Source organism: Amblyomma mixtum, chromosome 8 (assembly GCF_055824585.1).
Source record: "Amblyomma mixtum isolate Tamu chromosome 8, ASM5582458v1, whole genome shotgun sequence".
NCBI classification, from domain to species: Eukaryota; Metazoa; Arthropoda; class Arachnida; order Ixodida; family Ixodidae; genus Amblyomma; species Amblyomma mixtum.
In genome coordinates this window covers 40,687,972-40,707,468 of record NC_143019.1, presented here as the reverse complement: position 1 = coordinate 40,707,468, position 19,497 = coordinate 40,687,972, and the positions used below count along the sequence as shown (strand labels likewise).

The following is a 19,497-nucleotide window of genomic DNA, read 5'->3' as shown; positions in this document are numbered from 1 at the left end:
AAAACTCAATACTCGTCCAGTATGGTCCAATGTATTGGACCAACACAGTTCCCACTTCAAGTTATTGATCAATTAGCTCTCGCCCTACTATCATAAGCTTGCCGTCCAGGTTAGCTCAATTGGTAGAGCGACTGCTCTGGTGAAGCGGTGGTCCCGTGTTCGAACCCCAGACCAGGACGAATTTTTCTTTAACTGCGAAGTTTCTGAGAAAGCTGTATATCTTTCCTTTGTAGCCGTATGGCTGCGCTCGCACGGATGTCAATGAGTAATTACCATATTTACTCGCATAATAGGCGCAATTTTTTTCCAGAAAATCCGGCTCAAAGTTCGGGGTGCGCCTATTACGCGGGGTAAAATTTCTGAAAATTTTTCGACTCGCAAAATTGAACATACCGCATAAACGCACCCGTGTACGGGCCTCACCCTGTTTTCCCGAAGGAAATAATTAAAAAAAATTATCCATGTAGGGCCGCACCCAAACTTTCCGTGATCCATGCGGGAATAGCCTTCGAAATGCACGCGCCGTGGCCTCCGCGATCAGCTCCGGCAGCGAGCAACGCGCACTTGGTCGCGGAGGCCACACACGCGCACAGGAGCTTCCAGGTGCCGCCCACGGATGGCACCCGAGGTCAAGCTTATCATCAACTTTTTCGTCCGCCGCGAGCAGCAGCGAGCTTTCGCTATCCATATCGACATCAGCATCACCAACTCCAGTTTTTTTTATGGCTGTCAAAGGGCCGGTTTCTGTCGTAGCGTGTTAGTTCATCGTAGTTGTGGCTTTCATGCGCTGCCACCGAGCGTTGCTATTTTAGCACGACGGACAAGCGCCGTAATAGCTACACGGCTGGGAGTTAGATCTCGAACACGGCAAGCGTGCAGCAGGCCGGAAATTCGATGTGGACGAGAAGTGCGGCAGTTGCGACTGCGGCGTGCCTGAATTTTCGTACGCGACTCCTATCACCACAGTTTTCGGGGTCCTAAGTCGGGAAGGTTTCCGGCTGGAGATAAAGCTTTTCAAACAGACGTTTAAAGTGAGCATCCCTGAAATCTGTGTGCGGCTGTTCCACGCGATGTCGTTATACGTGCTGTAGGTCAGCAGCATCTGCGACGGCAGCAGCACTAGTGAGGACTAGTAGCAAGTTCAGCAAAAACTTTGTTAAAATAAAGATTGTGGGGGTGGGGAGGCGCTGGCTTGCAATCGTGTAAATACAGCATTGATCACAGTGCCAAGTCCGGGGTGCGCCTATTATGCGTGGAAATAAAAAAATCCGATTTTTCGCGACCGAACTGGGGGTGCACCTATTATGCGAGTGCGCCTACTATGAGAGTAAATATGGTACTCCCTTATTACTCATCCAAGTATCTCTCTAGTTTCTGCCTCCTTGCAGTTTTAGCATCGGGTTTCTGCCGCCGTCCAGTCAGCCCAACAGCCATGAGTGCCGCTCCATCCGGCCCTGCATGCATGCAGGGGGAAGGTGCTTACTGTCCACACGCAGGGGACTCCCCTGCAGGCAGTGCAGCCACTCGGAGAGCGACAACAGGCGGTCCCGGTTGGTGTCGCAGTACCGGGCCAGGCCGCGGGCGCACGCCTGCGGCTCCACGATGCGACGGGCCAGGCGCCGCAGGTCGCGCACCTCGTGCAGCTGCAGGAAGCCATCGTTGTCCAGGTCCAGCTCGGAGAACTTCCACTGCAGAACTGCCGGCACACTCCCTGCGGATATCAAACCGGATAGCACCGCACGCCGGTTTTACAGCGACAGCTGTTATCGGCACAATTCCTGGCTCTGCGGCAGCGGCGTAAAACCGCACCATGCTCACTGGTCAAAGCATGCAGTGATGCCGCACACGACAAAACTGCAAAGTGCCAAGGAAACCTTGCTGGCCTGTCTGAATACAGGGTGTCTGAATACAAGGTAAGGAGTACATCGGGCAAACGGGGCGCTGTGTAAATGTAAGGCTCTTTGAGCACCGCAACCTACTCGGCAGTGACTCGCGAGACAACCTTCCCGCACACTGCCGGGTTTGCAAATGCACACCCCTTTTCCCGAAAACTGACGTGCTTTTTTTCCACCAAGATAACGTGACCCGGGAGCTGATGGAAGCGTTCTTTATCCGAAAAACCGGCAAACGGTGCGTGAGTGATCCTTCAGTGGCCTTGTCAGAATTGGAATTTAGGTACTTAAATAACCGGGTGCACACGCGCGATGCTTCTGTTTAGATTATCTTGCACGCTTGCACGTAATCTGTTATGACGTACGCAGTCGTAGGTGATTTTTGTATATATTGTGTTTTGTTCTTTCTAATAAACCTTAGTTGCGAGTCAGCGCTTGTAGTGTCTCCCCTCTTTTCTGTGTTTTCTGTCTTAGTTTGCGCTGTTTTTTCCACCATGTCACATAGACATCATGTGCACTCTCCAGAGAAGAAGGCAAGTAATAATGAACAAACAGTACAGTTGCGCCCAGATATATCAAACCCAGATACTTAGATTTATTGGATATACTACCGAACAAACAAATTGTCCCCCTGAAAATCGTCTGTAAAAGTATAGGAAAGTTGTGCAGTACATTGAACTCCAATTTTGTTGGTTGTTTGGTATATCAAACTGCATGCCGTGCCCCTCCAAGTGGTGGTTCCTTTAACAGCCCACTTCGAGTCTGTCAATCACTCTGAAAAGTGCATTCCCAGTGAAGCATTAAAGATGAATAAACAGGAGATTCAAGACCGTTTTGTTCTCTAACATGTCTGTGGCCAGTTTTAGACATAAATAACCATTCCACAATATATCTGCAGGTTGTAACTTCCTAAACCTTTCTCCATCTATAAGTACTGCAACAAACTGGTAAGCTTCTCTCCTTCACGAGTTTGCTGCAAGAGAATCTAACATAAATCTGGCCCCAGCTGTAGGGTGGCATGCTAAAGAAAGACTCTTAATGCACACGGTAGAAGAAGGGAGTACCTGAGGCATTGCCAGCAGGGGGTTTCGGCAGCCTATTAAACTCTTTCTGGAAAATTGCAACCAAGTTCTGGTTGAATCGGCCGCGGTCAACGCTTGAGCAACCTGCAAGGGGAGACACAAGTTCAACAGCAATACACGACTGCTCGCTCATGGCATAGAGTTTCTTAGTATTACCTAGAGGGAAAGCTGGCAGCCCGTCTATGGGAGTTTGCATGGCGACCCCTCAAGACCACTTCAGCCACCATGGGCGCTCAAAGCATCATGGGGCGGTGAGCTACTTGTTGCGGAACTGCAACTTTTGGCCAAAAAATAATAGAAAAATTAAGCTGTTTGATAACTACAAACGTCCTAATATAAAATATCTTGTCTAATGATTGCAACAAACGAGCAGAAAAGCATTTAAGTGCAAAGTTTGCCCAAAATAAGAGATGACTAGCTTTCCTATTGGCCAAGTGATGAACACTAAAAAAACTAATATTGCGTAGTTAACAAGCGCACTTTTACAAGTAAATATGTTTTAAAAAAAAATGTTGTTGCTTAGATACTTTAAGAGGTTTTTTAATAGCATTTCGGAAGAGTAAAACCTTTTATTGGCGTCGTGTGCCGTCGCGTTTTCACTACTATGGCTTTTGCACATTGCGTTCTCGCGAAAGTCGTCTGCGTGCACACGGACAGCGTTTTTGGAATGAAACATCTTAGTAATGACACTCCGTGTTCCGGAAAAATTACGACTGTGCCGCAACAAGTAGCTCACCGCCCCATGATGCTTTGGGCGTCCATGGTGGCTGAAGTGCTTCGCCGCCAGCTTTCCCTCTAGGTAATAGTAAGAAACTATGGCTCATGGTGAAAATTTGAAAAGCCTTCTGGAGACACCAAGCTTACAGCAAGGCTGAAGCACTGTCACCCAAAATATAGAGCCGAACAAGAGAGTACACTTGACGGCAAAACTTTTTTCCTGCTTTTATCTTATGGCTTTTTGCAGGACCAAAATTTAAGCGTACCTTACAAATACTGTGGAGGCACAGGGTGAGGAGGAGAGTATGTCCATAAGCACAGAAATGCGATTTTGACTCGCAACATAAATCTGGAATATTAAAAATAAACGCTGACATACATAAAATAATTTTAAAAAAAACGTCCAAGACTACGGCAAGACCTTACAAAAGTGGGCAAAAAATGGCTTTCCCATACAAATGATACACAAAAGTGACTACAGATTTCCGCCAACGACATACTCTTAAAATTTACGACGACAGAAGATCCTGGGCTTGCGGCCACGAGATCTTCCAGAGCAACAGCATTCTATGTGACCACATTACTCCAGATGCTAGCTTCAAGTGTGAAGCCGGAACTGATTACAGAAGATGCTTGAACAAAATCATGAGAAAATGCTTTTCACTTGACAGCGCCGTTTTGATGTTGAGAGTTGACAGACAGCCCAATAGACTTTTTCAACTTGTGTGCCGCCATATTGCTGCAGCAGGGACGCAGAGCGGATCAGTGTACAATAATGCAACACCCAGGGAGCACTTGGTAGCGCCAGATGTGAAAAGCAGTTAAGCGAGCAATACGGCGGCGCACAAGTTGGAAAGGTCTATAGAATCGCTAAAGACGGCAACAACTCAACAACGCATCTTTAAGAAAACTTCGTTATGTGCCAAAAATAAAAAGGGTCAATGACACAAAATGTATTCTATGTGTCATTTTTTTTTTTATTTGCCCACCTAAAGTTATATCTCCTTACATTTCTCGCCCATTACCACAAGCGTTACTGAAATGATTTTTGGAAGTGCTGCACGCATGTAAGCCAAAACTGATGATTTACTATTTTCCTCTTCCAGATATAGTACATCCTTCGTGCAGTTTCTTACAAAATGAGTGAATGTTAACTTGCCCACAAGCCCATACTTTTGAAATCACACAACAAAACTCTTTACTTGCAGCCCTGCAACACTAAAACTGCTGCCATAATTTCCTCACTCGCCTAGGTGATGGTAGTAGCAAGTTGTGGTTTTATCATGCAGCAACCATCAATGGTAAAACGCAACAAGTGCAAAGTGCTGAGGAAGTTTTGACACTGATGTACTCGTAATAAACCCGTTACTTCGAAAACTAAAATCACCTAAAGTATCCACTAAGACGTAAATTCTCATAAACTTTGTGAAATAGAAATATATGGTGCTTGTAAAAAAGAGCAAACATTTCACAGCAGCAGCAGTCTACGAGTGGACAGCTTATAATATATATATATATATATATATATATGTATATATATATAGAAGAAGGGGTCACAACATTGCAATTATCTTCATTTAATACCGACAGTTTCGAACGGAGGACCGTCCTTCCTCAGGGTATACACACGAAAGACCACAATTTCTCATTTTCTAGGCACCGTATGCAAAAGGGAGAGATGAAACCATTCTCTCTCCCGTTAGAGGAAAGGGACGCAAAGTCGGTATAAGACGCAAGTGCTCCAGTCCATTTAGGGGGAAGAGGGTGAGAGTTGCGAAGGACAGGGAAGGGGAAAAAACATTTATACATAAAAATATAAAAATAAAGGAAGCAAAAGTAACATTGAAAAATAAAAAATAAAAATAAATATAGGAAGGCAACGGCAGAGGCTTGGGTAACAAAGCTATAGAAATAGATAGGGAGGGAACTAGTTGCTTCTCAGAAGGCGCCAGCAAGAATGTTTGGAGAGGAGCTCCCTTCGGTGTGGGTGGTGAACCCAGCAGAATGAACAAAAACAATTATTTATATATATATATATATATAACAGGGGGAACATCTCTGCAGTGAGCATAAGCAAATGGTGGTGTCTCGCTTCTCAATGGATGGCTGTGGACTAGCCTAGTACGTAATCCTCACGGAACGACTTCATAATACTGGTTCGTGTGGGGCCAGCTTTTTGACCCACCTGTCTTGGCCTGACCCTGGTGAGAGGCCCTGCGCTGAAATGACCCCTGTCGCCGCGTGGTACAGTTGGGCTTCTGCAGGTGCATGGAGGTTCCAGCCAGGGGCCGGCCCTGGTCATCCACGCACCAGCAGTATCCCGTCATGTGGTGGCACTGGACGCGCTCGAACCCTCCGTCCGGCGCGCATTCTGGCACGAACGAGCCGGGCTGTGGCTGCTTGCGCTGAAGCAGGCACCGTGCTGCAGCTGCGGCCGGCGTCGGCTCAGAGCACGGCCCCACATGGCTCAATTCCAAAGAGTGCCCCTCACACTGGGCACGCTCAAAGTCGCACCGTGTAGCATACGTGCGCCCGTCCGAGCCACAGACAGGATCTCCTCCGGTGCACGCCTTTGTCGACGGTGGACATCCTTCCTTCTGAGCAGTAAGGAACAAAAAAAGGACACAAAGTCGCAACAAGCAGCACTGATTTTACAGGCTCCGCACAAAGAGTTAATTTAACAAAACCAAATGAAACTCTGCAGCAAGTCTGAGAGAATCTATTCACCTGTGCAGCCATTAATGCTTTGGCCCCGTGCCAACTAGTGGCCTGTAGAGCATGAACACCATACGTTGACAGTTCGTCCACAAAGGAGACAAGCACAGGACCTCAAATAGGAATATACCAATGGTTAAAGATGCAACAGGGCTGATTTTTTTCATATGGCTCCAGGTAGTGGTGACAACGCCATCATTTTGGTTTGAAGGCATGACTTTCTGTCATGCCACTTCTGCCATGCTGTCACTGATGTGTCACTGATGTAACAGCATGCTTAAGGTGGCGGTTCCACTGCCGCCATCTTGCAAGTAGTTCATATTCTGCCACCAGGCTACGACACTGATCCATCACTGAGAAAGTGTCTACCCGTCTTTCCCCCAGCGACCCGAGACTGGTTTTGGTTGAGATGTTGAGATACGTGTCCGGTCCTTTCTTGACCCGTGCTGCGTGAAGGCTTTTCAGCTGCGCCTGCCTTCAGAGGATTACAAACGAACCATGGCAAACCCGGCTGCTACTCCCCGCCGTGCGTGGGGGGAGGTGTTGGCTGGGGTGGTTCCGCATACTTCTTTCTCTGCCTGTCCCTTGCCAAAGCCAAAGAGAGTGGGGCTTCCTTTATTCGGTCTATGGTTCCGGAAGGGTGAAGGGAAAAAGTTGGAGAGCCGGGGCAAAGAGGGTACCGTCTTTGTCCAAACGGGAACAGAGGACAGTTTCCTTCCCTCTCTTGTTTAGCCTTGGCAGAGTAGCCACAGAAAGCTGTACCGTCGATGTTGCTATCTGGAGGGCCTCCTTTGAGGGAATGTGCCGTTTCGTTCTTGAGTTTTACCCGACTACAGACTTTACTGTTTTCAATGTCGTGACATATATTAGTGGGAGCAAAGAAAAAGAAAAAATAATGCTGCCCAGCCCGCATCGCAAAAGTCACAACGTCGATACAGTGGAAACTTGGGAGAGTTAGTGATAATTGTCGACATAATTGCACAGCGCAAATTACTAAGTAAGCGAAAAGAGAAAGCGGACGTCAAAAATAAGGAAGGTATGATATAAAGCAAATTATTTATGTTTATGCCCCATGAATATATTTCTAGCGTTTTTTTTTTCAATGAACCTTATAGTTAAAATCGGTGCCTTTCGTGTGTCCTTCCTTCTGCCCTCGTCTTTTGCGCGTGCAATCACTTCGTCACTGTTGATGCATAGTAATATTAGTAGTAGTCGGAACACTCCTGGTCTGGAGTGTAACCTGCAAACTCTAGCGCTGAAAAAAAGTATTTTTTTTATCAAATGGTATTGCATCTATCATAAGAAAACTATAACAAAGACAGCTATACAATTTAGTCAACGCTCAGCGGATGCCTGTCCAACCTTATAAACTATGGTTGGTAAAGAAAAAGGCAGAGAGAAGTGGGCAATTGTCAATTTCTGTTTACCTTTGAGATGAATCGACATTGCGCAAGAGACGTGAAATTGCTATTGAGAGGGTTAGCACCGCAGGGTGTCGGAATGTGTTTACCTCAGAAGCAAATGTTCGTCGTACATGCGGCGGCACCTTGCAACCAATTCCGATCAACTTAGACGGAATTTTTCCAAGGTTCACAAAAATGCAGTATACAGCTAGATGCATACCATTCACGAGGCGGACTCGAGACTTTTTTATAGACATTTTACGAAGAAGGGGGGGGGGAGGCGAGGTGTGCAGGAACGCTGCCAAAAAAAAAGGGGTCGGCTACAAAGCGATAGTTCTGTAGGCACATAGGGCGACCCCCTCCCCTCTCTCGTTTGGACCCTCAACTGCGTGCTCTTACTCATTTTAGACGTACGTCTTTCTTGCATCCAGTTTGCATCATTAGGTTGCTTATTCCCTCCAGTATTTTCCATCGCGTGCTGGAATGTATATCTTTCTTGCCTTGCGTCGATTTGCCTCGATTTGGTTGGATCAAAGATTGAAAAAGTGCGCCCGCGTATGTGTGTGTGTATGCGTGCGTGTCCGCGCGCGCGTATCTGGAAACTGAAGGAACAGCTGCTATTTTCACACCGTCCATTGTCAGGCAACTATAGCCTCGTTTACATGAACCCGACTTCGGCGGGTCGAGCCAGGAGATCAAGTTGAGCAAGGTCAGCCCAACTTGACTGCATGTTTACATGAACTCAATTTTAGCGAGTCGCGACCGGTTCAACAGCAGCGGCACCAAGCGTCGAGCGGCGCAGCGGGAAAGGGCAGTGGCAGCCTGGAAGATTGCGGCATGCACGGCTGCCTCGGAGGCGCTACGGCGCAAGCGAATAACAGGTTCGCATTTATCACCTCCCCTTCCAATAACCCGACTCCGACCGGTTTGCGTGCTATCTGCTGTTGGGGTCGAGTGAGTCAACCCACCCCCTGCAGCGGAGTTGACTGGACTCGCTCCCTCGACTCCCGGATCCGACTCTTAGGTGTTTACATGAACCCAGTAACCGGTTTCCAGCTCAAATCCTCGACTCAACCCGTCATGTAAACACCGCTTATAACGTGCTTGTAATCATTTTCCGAGAATTCCTTTTCCTGCGGCGCTAGTCTACCCCGCCTACAGGAGGGGCGCGCAGCAAGGGGAGGGGGCGGTCCTTTGAGCCAGTACCCGAAAAGGGGCCTTCTCAGCACTATAGTCGATTACAACTAAAGAACGAAGCGGCACACGCAACTCAGAGGGAGCTCTCCAGCCAATCACATCAATTTGTGCGGCTGTGCATGCAGCCAAGCGTGCGAAAGAGAGCGAAAGAGTCGGCGCTTTGTCCCCGTGTCGCCGAGGGTGGATGTCATTTGTTCGGGATAAGGCTAAAAGAATAATAACGCAAAAAGAAAGGAAAATATTTTGCTGCCCCGGCATCTGCCACCGTCTCTAGGAGCACCTGAGCTGGAGCAGGGGAAAAGAGGGAGAAAGGCGAAGGTGTGGTGCCCTTGCCACTAAAGGGGGAGGGGGGGGGGGGGGGGCTGGGGTGCTCACCTTTCGCATATGTCCGCGCGAGAGCGTCTTTTGCGCAAAAACGCTGAATGTTACAGGTGGGGCCATATTCGGCAACAGACGGTCGTGGCGGCTTCAGTCTCCACCGGTGCTGTCGCGGCGCACCTATGGAGACCGAACAGAAAACTGTTCGGTCGACGCGCTTGGCTGGGCGGTCTCCTTTGATGGGCATGTGCTGCTTCGTTCTTGAGTTGTACCCGACTTATATACCACATGGATTCATTTCAGCGGTGGAACATGGCGCCCTCTGAACCACGGCATTCTTTTGAAAGAAGTGCGAGTCTAGTTCAGGAAAACTGCACCTGCTCCATGGTTAGTGCTGAAATAGTGCAGCTGCAGCCGCCATGGAAGCAGATGATGGTTTGCGGGTTGTGATAAACGGTGGAGACTCAAGTAACTTTCACTAGTTGACAAGCTAGAACGCTGCTCGAGTTCTCCGAAGAAACGGATCGAGGCTGGTTCATGGCAACATGTTATTGTGATTTGCTGTTTGCACATTTCTTCATGAGATACGAGATGTTGGCTGCCGCTGATGTAGGCTGTGAACAGCTGGCTGCAATTCATTGGCATCGCAAAGGCTAGCGACGACCAGGCCTGCACTCGACCATCCGTTTTGGAAGCAGACAGTGCCAAACTGCGCTCTAAGTGCCGGAACTAGCGGTACACACCCGCCGCACCGCCGCTGCCGCAGAACTTTGCCGAACTGGTGCAGTGAGTGCAGGCGAATCGAGCGCTCTCCAACTTCCCCTCCACAGCTCTAGCCGGAACAACGAACAACCGGCAGCACAAAGCGAAAGCCTGTCTCTTCCCTTTCCTGTCGCTTTAGCAATGCCAAAGCTGCCCTCAAAAATAATACGACGTCCAGAATGCGTTTCGTAGCATCAGGTGAAAAAAATTGGCAGTGGCTTAGCTCTGCTTTGCCTGGATATACGTAGTGTAAACCGCTCCGGTGTTTCGGCCGCACGTTTCACCTTGGCTGCTCGACGGCGAACTGCCAGGCGACAACCTCGGGATCGGAAGAATTTACATCTTCCAGTCTTCTGCGCCGTTTGGCAGCTGCTCGACTCTCCTTAGCTTACCAGAGCTTACATGTTGAGCGCGACTGTCATTTCTCCGCGCACCCTCCTCGCGCATGCGCAGTAGCGCGCGGCGCAACTGTCGTAAACACGAGGTCACGCGTCGGAGAGGAGCGCACGCCGGCGGCGCCGGCAGCGAGGAGCTCGCACTGGCTGTGGTGAGGAGGCGACGCACCTGCGGACCTGCGCCTCTCGTGACGTCACGCTGTTCTGGCGCATGCGCATAACAGGCGGCGCACACTCGCGCAAAACTCGGCTCCGACCCGCGTAGTGTGGCTTTACTAGCTTTACGCTACAAAACAATCCAGCAAAGCAATATGGCGAAAATCTGCTTGGAAGTTCGACACACACTACATAGGGCAAAATCGAGGGAAACGTGCAAACATCGTAGAGATATCGTTCCCTCTCGTGAACACCTCCTGATTGTAAATGTTTAGCAGCGCCACACGCGTTATTTTTTTGAACTGTGATTATTTAGTACACGTGCATGTGTGTAGATGGCGCTACTTACTACATTTATCTACATTTATCGCGTGTCGCTGCGTTATTGCTATTACTGTTTGTATTCTGTGGACTTTTTTGTTGGAAATTGTTACAAGTTGATTAAAAGAATGACAGACTGACATTTTAAGAGTATATTTGCCAGAAAAAAAGAAGCCGCGGAACGTTTCAAGAGTTTGTGCCCTTCATAAGGAGAACAAAAAAGGTAGCTAAAATCAACTAGACATTGCGCATTCCCTAAAAGCCGTAGAGTAAAGGCGATGCTTAGCCGCGTAGAGCGAAGTATTAAGTTTCTTCACGCAAAATTTCAGAACTGCCACGTGCTGGTTACCTGAACAGTATTGCATTCCGTTTTTAACTATTTCGAAAAAACGCTAACTTCGATCAGGAATAACTTTTAAACTAAACAAGACAGATGCATGAAATTTTCAGAATGGATGAGCGATTAGACGATCTCAAACTGTACAAAAAGTCGCCGCAATGCAATGCATATCTCATAAGTTATTGCAGATTACATTGTTCTGTTTTGTATGCTTTTCAAACAAGCGTGGCTAATAAACTAATCTATACACGTACTTCTACATGCTTAAATATGCGCACTAGCATCACATCTCAAAGCATCTCGAAAGATATTTCTCTAGGTGCAAGAGGTTTTTCACAATTTTGCATTTACTGAGACAAGTTGAGCTCAACTGCCAGTTTTCATCTTTGCGTTTTCTTTTACAGTTGAAACAAATTTGCAGCTACCGTTAAACCAAATGCATCTTTTAAAAGCAGAGAAAACTAGCTTTTCGGAGATATCTGAACCATATTTATGAAGCGAACGAGCGAGGTACAGTCGACGTACAAATATCGCCAAAAATGGTTCCCGCTCACCGTCAGAGTGGGACCGCCACCTTAAAAGCCAGCATTTTTGAATAAGCGTCAGTTACTGGGATGACATGTCACAAAACCGCTACCAAATCATTACTCTTTAGGAAGGAAAGTTCAGGCACTTCCTGTCTCGCAACTGACGTACAGATGGCCTCTCAAAACAAAAATGGTGGCTTTTTAAGTAGAAAATAGTGCCACTGGCCTGATTAACAATACAGGAAACGAGGAAGGTTACACAATAAAATTTCCCTGCACACTATCAAACAGCACTCAGCCAGACACTGCAAACAATTTTGATGTCACAACTCTCTGATCAGCAGTGACAGTGCCAAGATATTTGTAGTGGGGTGGCACAAAGATTGGAGGTCGAGGGGATCGGACAGTCAAATTTTGATAGGCATGATAACTGGGACACTGACAAAATGAATATAACGAACTGAATGAAACAACAAGAGCTTCACATACTCATTTGCCAGCAAGAGGGCCCAAAATACAGGCCGCATTACCACGAATTCATGGGTTCTGAGGGAAATCCTTTTCAAATTATTGGGATGGGGGACACCACCTCTCGCCTCCCTTTGACACCATCGCTGGTGATGTGTGAGACGGCCATCTTTTGTTCCTCGATAATAACAGAGCAGGGGTTTAAGTGTTAGGTTGATTTCCTCAAGTTGATGTAACATCACTGACAGCTTGCCCTATTCTTTGAACAGAGAAATATTCAGCACTAGTCTGCTGTTACAAAAGCACAAATAAAAGTGCGTGGCCCTCATAAAAGAAAATTATTTCAGTTCAAGCTTGCACAATGTGCACCAGACATGCAGTGGAAAACTTCTTTATAAGCTCTGCAAATGTCTTTGCTGAAGCAGATTTTCAAATGTACAAGGATTATTGGAGCACAAAATATAGAAAAACAAAGACTAACACCGCAGCCACTAACTCAGTCTTTAACTCAGTCTTTTTGTGAACGCTTTCGTGTACAGAACACATTAAAAAAAAGCACGTGCAAGCCAGAAACACTGAGGAACACAATGTGTCAGCGTTCCTGTTCTCCTTTTTGATATGAATTTACTGTCCGACCAGACGAAATGTCATCAAACCTTGGATTAGAACACAGTGTGCACACAAACTGGCTTCCGAGGAGGCTATTTCAATATGAAGCAGTTATACTCCATAACCACACTGACAGGCGGGCAGGAATTGACGCCAAACACAATGAGATGAACACAGAATTAACTGTGCAGATGATGCCAAAGAACAAATATAGGGGTTCGAGACTTGTAAGCATAACTTTTATCTTCTTAGTTCAAATTGCTGTTTTCAGCAACTATACATACGGCAATAGGCTATATCAGACATGAAATCTCATATACTGACATGCAAAACTACATTAATTACCGTTAATATGAATCTCCCAATATTTCTCCCATAGTTACGCCACAGAACTTGCGACCTTTGTGGTCAAAGAGAACTGTATTCTTATTTGGCAAGCCTGCACATTCTACTGCACCTTAAATCCGTTACCATGAATGTTGTTGGCATACATCCAAAAGCAAGCAATACGTACATGAAAGAACCTGTAAATTGCACCCAAAATAACACCAGTGCTGCAGAGATAACGCTGTCCTCTTATAGACAACCACGGTGACAGCTGGGCACATTTTCAGTACAGGAAAATACCACCACGAAAAAAAAAAAAACAACTTTGGTAGGCAACAGTTGAAAGTTAAGTAGTTTCAGATGATCTGTATGAACCAGATCTGTAATGTCATTCCAGATGTTGCATCCTTTAAACAGATTATACTGACAGTGAACTTTACGCATTATTAGCTTTATCATACCCATATGCACAAACCTGCTTCAGTTTGCGAAGCGACAGAGTATAAGCTTCTGGGAATCATGCACAGCAACAAAGAGCACATTAAAAGTGCAAATGACGAGAGAGGGTTTTGGGACAAGGCCACTGCTGATGTGAGCCCGTTGTCCTAGCAATGTGGCCAAACAGCACATATCTAGGTTTCTGGATGTTGTCAAATGCTACAGTGTTCAAGGCAATCTACACCACGGGCTCGCACAATGACAACGCATTCAGCGCGCGCCAGACAGCCACGGCGCCTTAATTACTCACAGACGGACACCGACACCTCGCGCTCTCGAGCGCTGACGCTAATTGTTTACACATGTGCTCAACGTATACCACGTACTTCACTGGTCGAGTGGTCGCTCTTCCCCTTGTTCACGACCGCACATTAAACTACCGGAAAGGGGAGAGATGGCCGCAGGGTCACTTGCAAGCATTGGCAATCAACTTTTTTTGTTTTTCTACCGCTGACCGCACACGGCCGAGGCTCTCAAAACAAGCACACAACAGTGCGGAACAGAGGAATCGCGTTCAACCACCTGCAAGTCCGAAACCCCTTCGGAACAACTCTTCACCCTCTTTATCAGCTGCCTTCACTCTCGACGTCACCGACGCCAGAGCCGAGGGAGAGGAAATGACAAGTGCTCCGAAGAGCGCGGAGCAGCACTCAAAGCACGAATCGCGCTGCAGCAGCGGCAATACACACACGCTCGACGATGCAGTAGAGACACACACATGCACACGGGCGACACGCAGTCTCACAAGCGCAGGTGCCACTCAGCACGTGCGCGCGTCTGTTTTGCGTGCACGAAATAGGCCAGGTGTCGCTACCCGCGTCTCACCTGGAGAGCCAGCGTCGGGCCCGCAGCTGCAGCGAGGGCGAGCGCGACGGCAGCAAACGCAGCGAGCAGGGCCATAATGCCCCACTGCGCGCACATCCATCCGCTGCCGAAGGCCGACGGGGTCCTGCGCCTCGGGAAGCCGTCGGAGGGGGCTGCGGTCGCCGCACTCTCCGCCGGCACTCTGCCAGCAGTTAGTCTAGGCATTGGTCTAGGTGGTGGTGTTGCCCCACCTGCCGCTTCAGCCACTAGTAGGTGTGTCACTCCCCAGCACTACCGGCTGTCGTTGCTTCTTCGCTTATAATAACAATGTCGGGCGGCCTGAGCGATCAGGAGGCGGCAAAATGCTGCTCCGAGCCGGACCCGGCGACGCGAGACTTCATCATGCAGCAGACTATGTACCGTATCAAGGATCCCAAGGCGTCGCTCGACTTCTACACGCGCATACTCGGCATGCGCCTGCTGCAGAAGCTCGACTTTCCCGAGATGAAGTTCTCGCTGTACTTCATGGGCTTCGAGGAGTCGGTGCCCGAAACGAGCTCGCGCGAGGAGCGAGCCCAGTGGGCCTTCAGCCGCAAAGCTACTATCGAGCTGACACAGTGAGTGCAACGACTGAAGTCCCTGTTCAGCTGGTGTGTCCCATCTAGGGCACAGCGCAGTTGCTACTGCGCGACACGTGCGCGCCAAGGTGCGGAAAACCACCGCTCGTTACGTCAGGCACTGTTTGCGGAGTGTCGTGGCAAAGTTGGCCGGACGCTCTAGATACGGCCAGTCGGGAGTGCTTTCCAAAGTTCGCCGACGCGACAGCCTGCCGGCGGCGGGTTTTTGAGGTGTATGTGCGCTCAAGATCAACCCCCGGAGACGTCAAAAGTTATCTGCAGCCATAGGCAAAAATTTCCCGCTGAAAAAAAAAAAAGCTACCTACAGCTGCCACGATAACTGCATCTAGTCATTATACGTATATACATAATGACGTTTCAACTGGCGACCACTCTTCAAACTCTGAAGAAGACCGGTCCCCAGTCGAAACGTCAGCCCTTATGTTTTTAACTGTGTCAGTCTACTTTATAAGTATATATTACGTCACCCTCGAAGACAGTGCTGCATATCTTAGTGATATATTTGATTATATATAGTTGTAGAAACAGCACAAAATACAGACAAGCAAAGTAGACTGGACAAGCGCTTGCTTATCCGCGTCTTTTGCACTTGTTTTTATGAATATGACATGCCAACTAGCTCAACATTGCATTTCATATCTAATCATCTGTCATTTTCACACCCACTTTTGTAACACTGTGCGTGAGCCTTTGTGAAATATCATGGCTGGCACATGGAAGTATTTTACAGCTGTTAAACAAAAGTACTTTTATTCATACAATATTCCTAATGCACCTCCTCTCCATGTGCGCAGAGATATATGTGTGCACTTTTGCTTCATAATCATTAAATAACCTGGAGCAAATCCTACTTATTGTCATGTTGCACTAAATATGAGTTTGCATTTAACATAAAGAGGAGCAAAACATGAACAGCATATGCCAGAATATACATTACCTGACGCTAAAAGTTTTTGCCGGTTTGCACTTGCAGGCAGCTTAGCTCCTGGTGCACAATTGATGTGGTAGTGTAATGCACATTAGATGCCCAACTAATTATCTTCAGCAGCATGTCTCCCAAATGAAATCTCTTCTGTGTCCAGAACGCTGTTGGCTGTTATACAGTGTGTTCCATATTTATCTGTTCGGGTTGTAAAAATTTCTCCTGAGCAAACTGCTGGCTTATTTGGTCTCAAGCACAGTTCACAGAGCAGCTTATGATAGTCTGCGTTTTCCAATAAATAATTTAACATCGGAACTTACCTGGATCCACTGGAATCGGTGAAAAACTGCAGTTGTCTGAGCAGAGAATTTCTGTCGAGGCGAGCGGAATAGCTGATTTGAGAGGCTGCGCCATCGGGCGAACTGTGAGGCAACCAATGTGCCTGCTTGGAGCTGAGACAGGTCCCGCAGTGCTTCATATGTCGCAGCCTGTCAAATCTGTTGCCCTACTCGCCTCTGCGCGCACGACTGCAGTTATTCGCAGATTCCGGAAAGTCCAGGCAAGTTTGGGTGCTAAATTACTTATAAAAAAACAGACTAACATAAGCTACCTTGTGGTCTGTGATTGAGCCCAAACAGTCTAGTAGTTTGTGCAGAATTTTTTACAACCCAGACATATAAATACGGAACACCCTGTACAGCCTGCCTGCTTATTTAGAAATGCCTATTCAAGAAACAACTTTTCTCGTTGCATTACATGCACAAAAGTAAAAATGCAGATTGCGATACCTAAATCTTTTTTTGTGTGCCTACAAAATAAGATTTACCACTCTTTCCCAGTTGCACTGCAATTACTAAAACCTTAGCATAAATAACAAATGACTTGTTGCTTTAGCGGTGAAGCCTTCTCATGGACCCACTCCCTAGGAACGGCAAAGTTTTGATGCTAAAGAAATATCACTTTGCCAGTGTCTGTTTTATTATACTTACAGAAAAACGAAACGTAGAAACGTGAAACATAAAAACGGAAAACTGCCACCTCCATGCCTGTAAATTTGCGATTCACAAACATAGAAACGTGAAACATAAAAACGGAAAACTGCCACCTCCATGGCTGTAAATTTGAGATTCACAATCGGGTTAAAACGCCTGCTTGAGTGTGCTGTGTGGTTGCATCATATGGCCTAAACGCAGTCATTTAAAACATGCATCGTTTTCTGCAGCAACTGGGACGATCACCCAGAAAATGGCTACCATAATGGGAACAGTGCACCTCGGGGCTTTGGTAAGTACGGCTTTTTGCGCCACAGCTGAGAGACCAACTTTCCCACTAGCTTCTCTTAAGAGTTTCTTAGCAAGCCTAAATAGCAACTCTGGTTGAAAGCACAAGTATGGGAAGACAGTACTAGCCTTTGACATTTGCTTTGACTGATGTTCCTGACAACATTTTAATGAACTGCATGTTATGAAATTGGAGATCAGATCTAGAGGAATTGTGCTGGGAAGCTTTCCTACAATTTTTTTTTTTTTTGCCAAGAACACATGTTAGAAAGATTCGCTGAAAGATTATATCCTATAGTTCCCTTCTTACTGCAGTGGTGTATAGTAGACTGGATAGTATTCACAGAAAAACCACACATGTTCAGTAAGTGTAATGAAATGATTCTATTACTCAGGGCCTTAAGTTTATATTACTGAATGTGCAGGATTCTTGCAGACATACAGGTTTCGGACCAATCTTTGTCATACCTTTGCTGTCCGAATGAAGTATTCCAAGCTATACGCTGTTCCAGTAGTTCTTGAGGCAATATGCAATTAATATGTTTATACTGATGCACAATGGGGACACACAATGCAGGGAGGTGTTCTTTGGTGTATATTTAGAGCAAATGTTATTTAACACACAGGCTGTTAGCACAGTGATGATATAGAGCAAAAAGAAAAAAGCATGGAGAGGACAATACACCTGTGCACGCACTGTCATGTGTTCACATCGGAAAAAAAAAATCTGCTGATGATGTTTTATAAAACCAGCTATAAAATCTATCCTAATGAAATTTACGTCATGACATAGGGTTGAAAAAAAACTCCCAAGAAGGCACACTATCTCACTATGATGTTGAGCATTGTATGATGACTGATGACTCATGATGATGACTGATGAACTGTGCTCGTTCAAACTTTTAACATGCCCTTGCACTCACTGTAGGACACATTGGCATAATGGTGCCTGATGTTGAAGCTGCCTGTGCACGGTTCGAGAAGCTCGGTGTCAAGTTCGTCAAGAAACCCCAAGATGGTGAGGTCATCCTATGCCCAGCTGGAATTGAAAGTTTCTTTAAAAATAAAATTGCATGCAAGCACATGTTATTAGCAACTGCTTTAGTAATGCAAATGAATTGAATGCGTTGTAAAAGAGGATTATTATTCATGGGGCTGCCTTTCAATTCAAGCTTTATGATTTCTAGGCAATCCAAAAATTTCACAGTAGGTACTTCTTTTTCTATGAAGACACGTGATGCCTGTATGGCATCCATGCCTGTTGAGTTAAAGGGACAGTCTACCGACTTATGTTGACCATATTTTCTTAGCAATTAAAAGTGCCTTTCCTGGATAAAAGTTACACTGTAGGCTTTGGAGCTGAGAAACATGGCAGAACAAATTTAAAATGTAATTTTTTGATATGGGAATGTTGTTTTCCTGTGGTAGTTGTGATGACATTACAGACTTACTACCCCACTGCATTGTCAGTGGCAATGCATGGTGGTAATAATGAGCGTGACATGAACTGAGATGCATACGTTTAAAAAAAAACTATAGTTTAAAGCATTACGGTGGTTTTTTAAAGTACTTTAGATAGAATAAGGCTGGCGATATCTATCACAGATACCAGCAAATGATTTTTACAAATGGCGGTGCCACGGTCAGCATAGTAGCAGTCTGGCTTTCCAGCATGTTTCAAGAGGCATGCTTCAAAAAGCATGTTTCATTTATTAAACATATCAGCGAGGTTTCACTGCGTGTGCATCAGTCATATCTCCTTGTGTGATAAAGAACATGTTTCCTTGAGCACGTGAGTAATGGTACCAGATTATATGCTGAACAGTACTTATTTAAGTGTTATGCTATTCTATAATTTAGTTGAGTCAGCGCATGTGTCTTTGCTTTGTCATCCACCTTCACTCATTTTTGCACTGTTTTCACCAAATGTTCGTAAATGTCATGAATTTTATTCCCATTAGTGGTGCAGTTTCTGTGCAGAATGTTTAAAGCATATTTTGCAAAGCTAGCTCTACTTAAGTTCAATAATATAATGTTGATGCACTGCTTTGAGGGATGTGTTAAGAGTGAATTGTAAATTGCTAGCATGGGTATTAGTAATGAAAGGGTGAAAGAAGCGATTTTCT

The 19,497-nt window shown here is 46.3% G+C and overlaps 2 protein-coding genes across 3 annotated transcripts in view; one reads left to right on the top strand and one right to left on the bottom strand.

The window, feature by feature from the left end:
- Positions 1-15,226, bottom strand: part of LOC149332216 (SPARC-related modular calcium-binding protein 1-like) — a 41,213-nt gene extending 25,987 nt beyond the window's left edge. The window contains exons 1-4 of one of the 2 annotated variants that reach the window (XM_089557153.1): positions 14,553-15,226; positions 5,877-6,288; positions 2,957-3,058; positions 1,484-1,711 (exon numbers count right to left, since the gene is read on the bottom strand). In XM_089557153.1, the coding sequence (XP_089413279.1) occupies positions 1,484-1,711; positions 2,957-3,058; positions 5,877-6,288; positions 14,553-14,756 (946 nt within the window). In that variant the 5' untranslated portion in view covers positions 14,757-15,226. The remainder of the gene's footprint in view (positions 1-1,483; positions 1,712-2,956; positions 3,059-5,876; positions 6,289-14,552) is intronic. The other variant, XM_089557154.1, reaches the window with a different exon arrangement.
- Glo1 (Glyoxalase 1) overlaps positions 14,577-19,497 on the top strand; it is a 5,265-nt gene continuing 344 nt past the window's right edge. Inside the window, exons 1-3 of the mRNA XM_089557155.1 lie at positions 14,577-15,148; positions 17,314-17,375; positions 18,300-18,389. Coding sequence (XP_089413281.1) covers positions 14,859-15,148; positions 17,314-17,375; positions 18,300-18,389 — 442 coding nt within the window. The 5' untranslated portion in view covers positions 14,577-14,858. The remainder of the gene's footprint in view (positions 15,149-17,313; positions 17,376-18,299; positions 18,390-19,497) is intronic.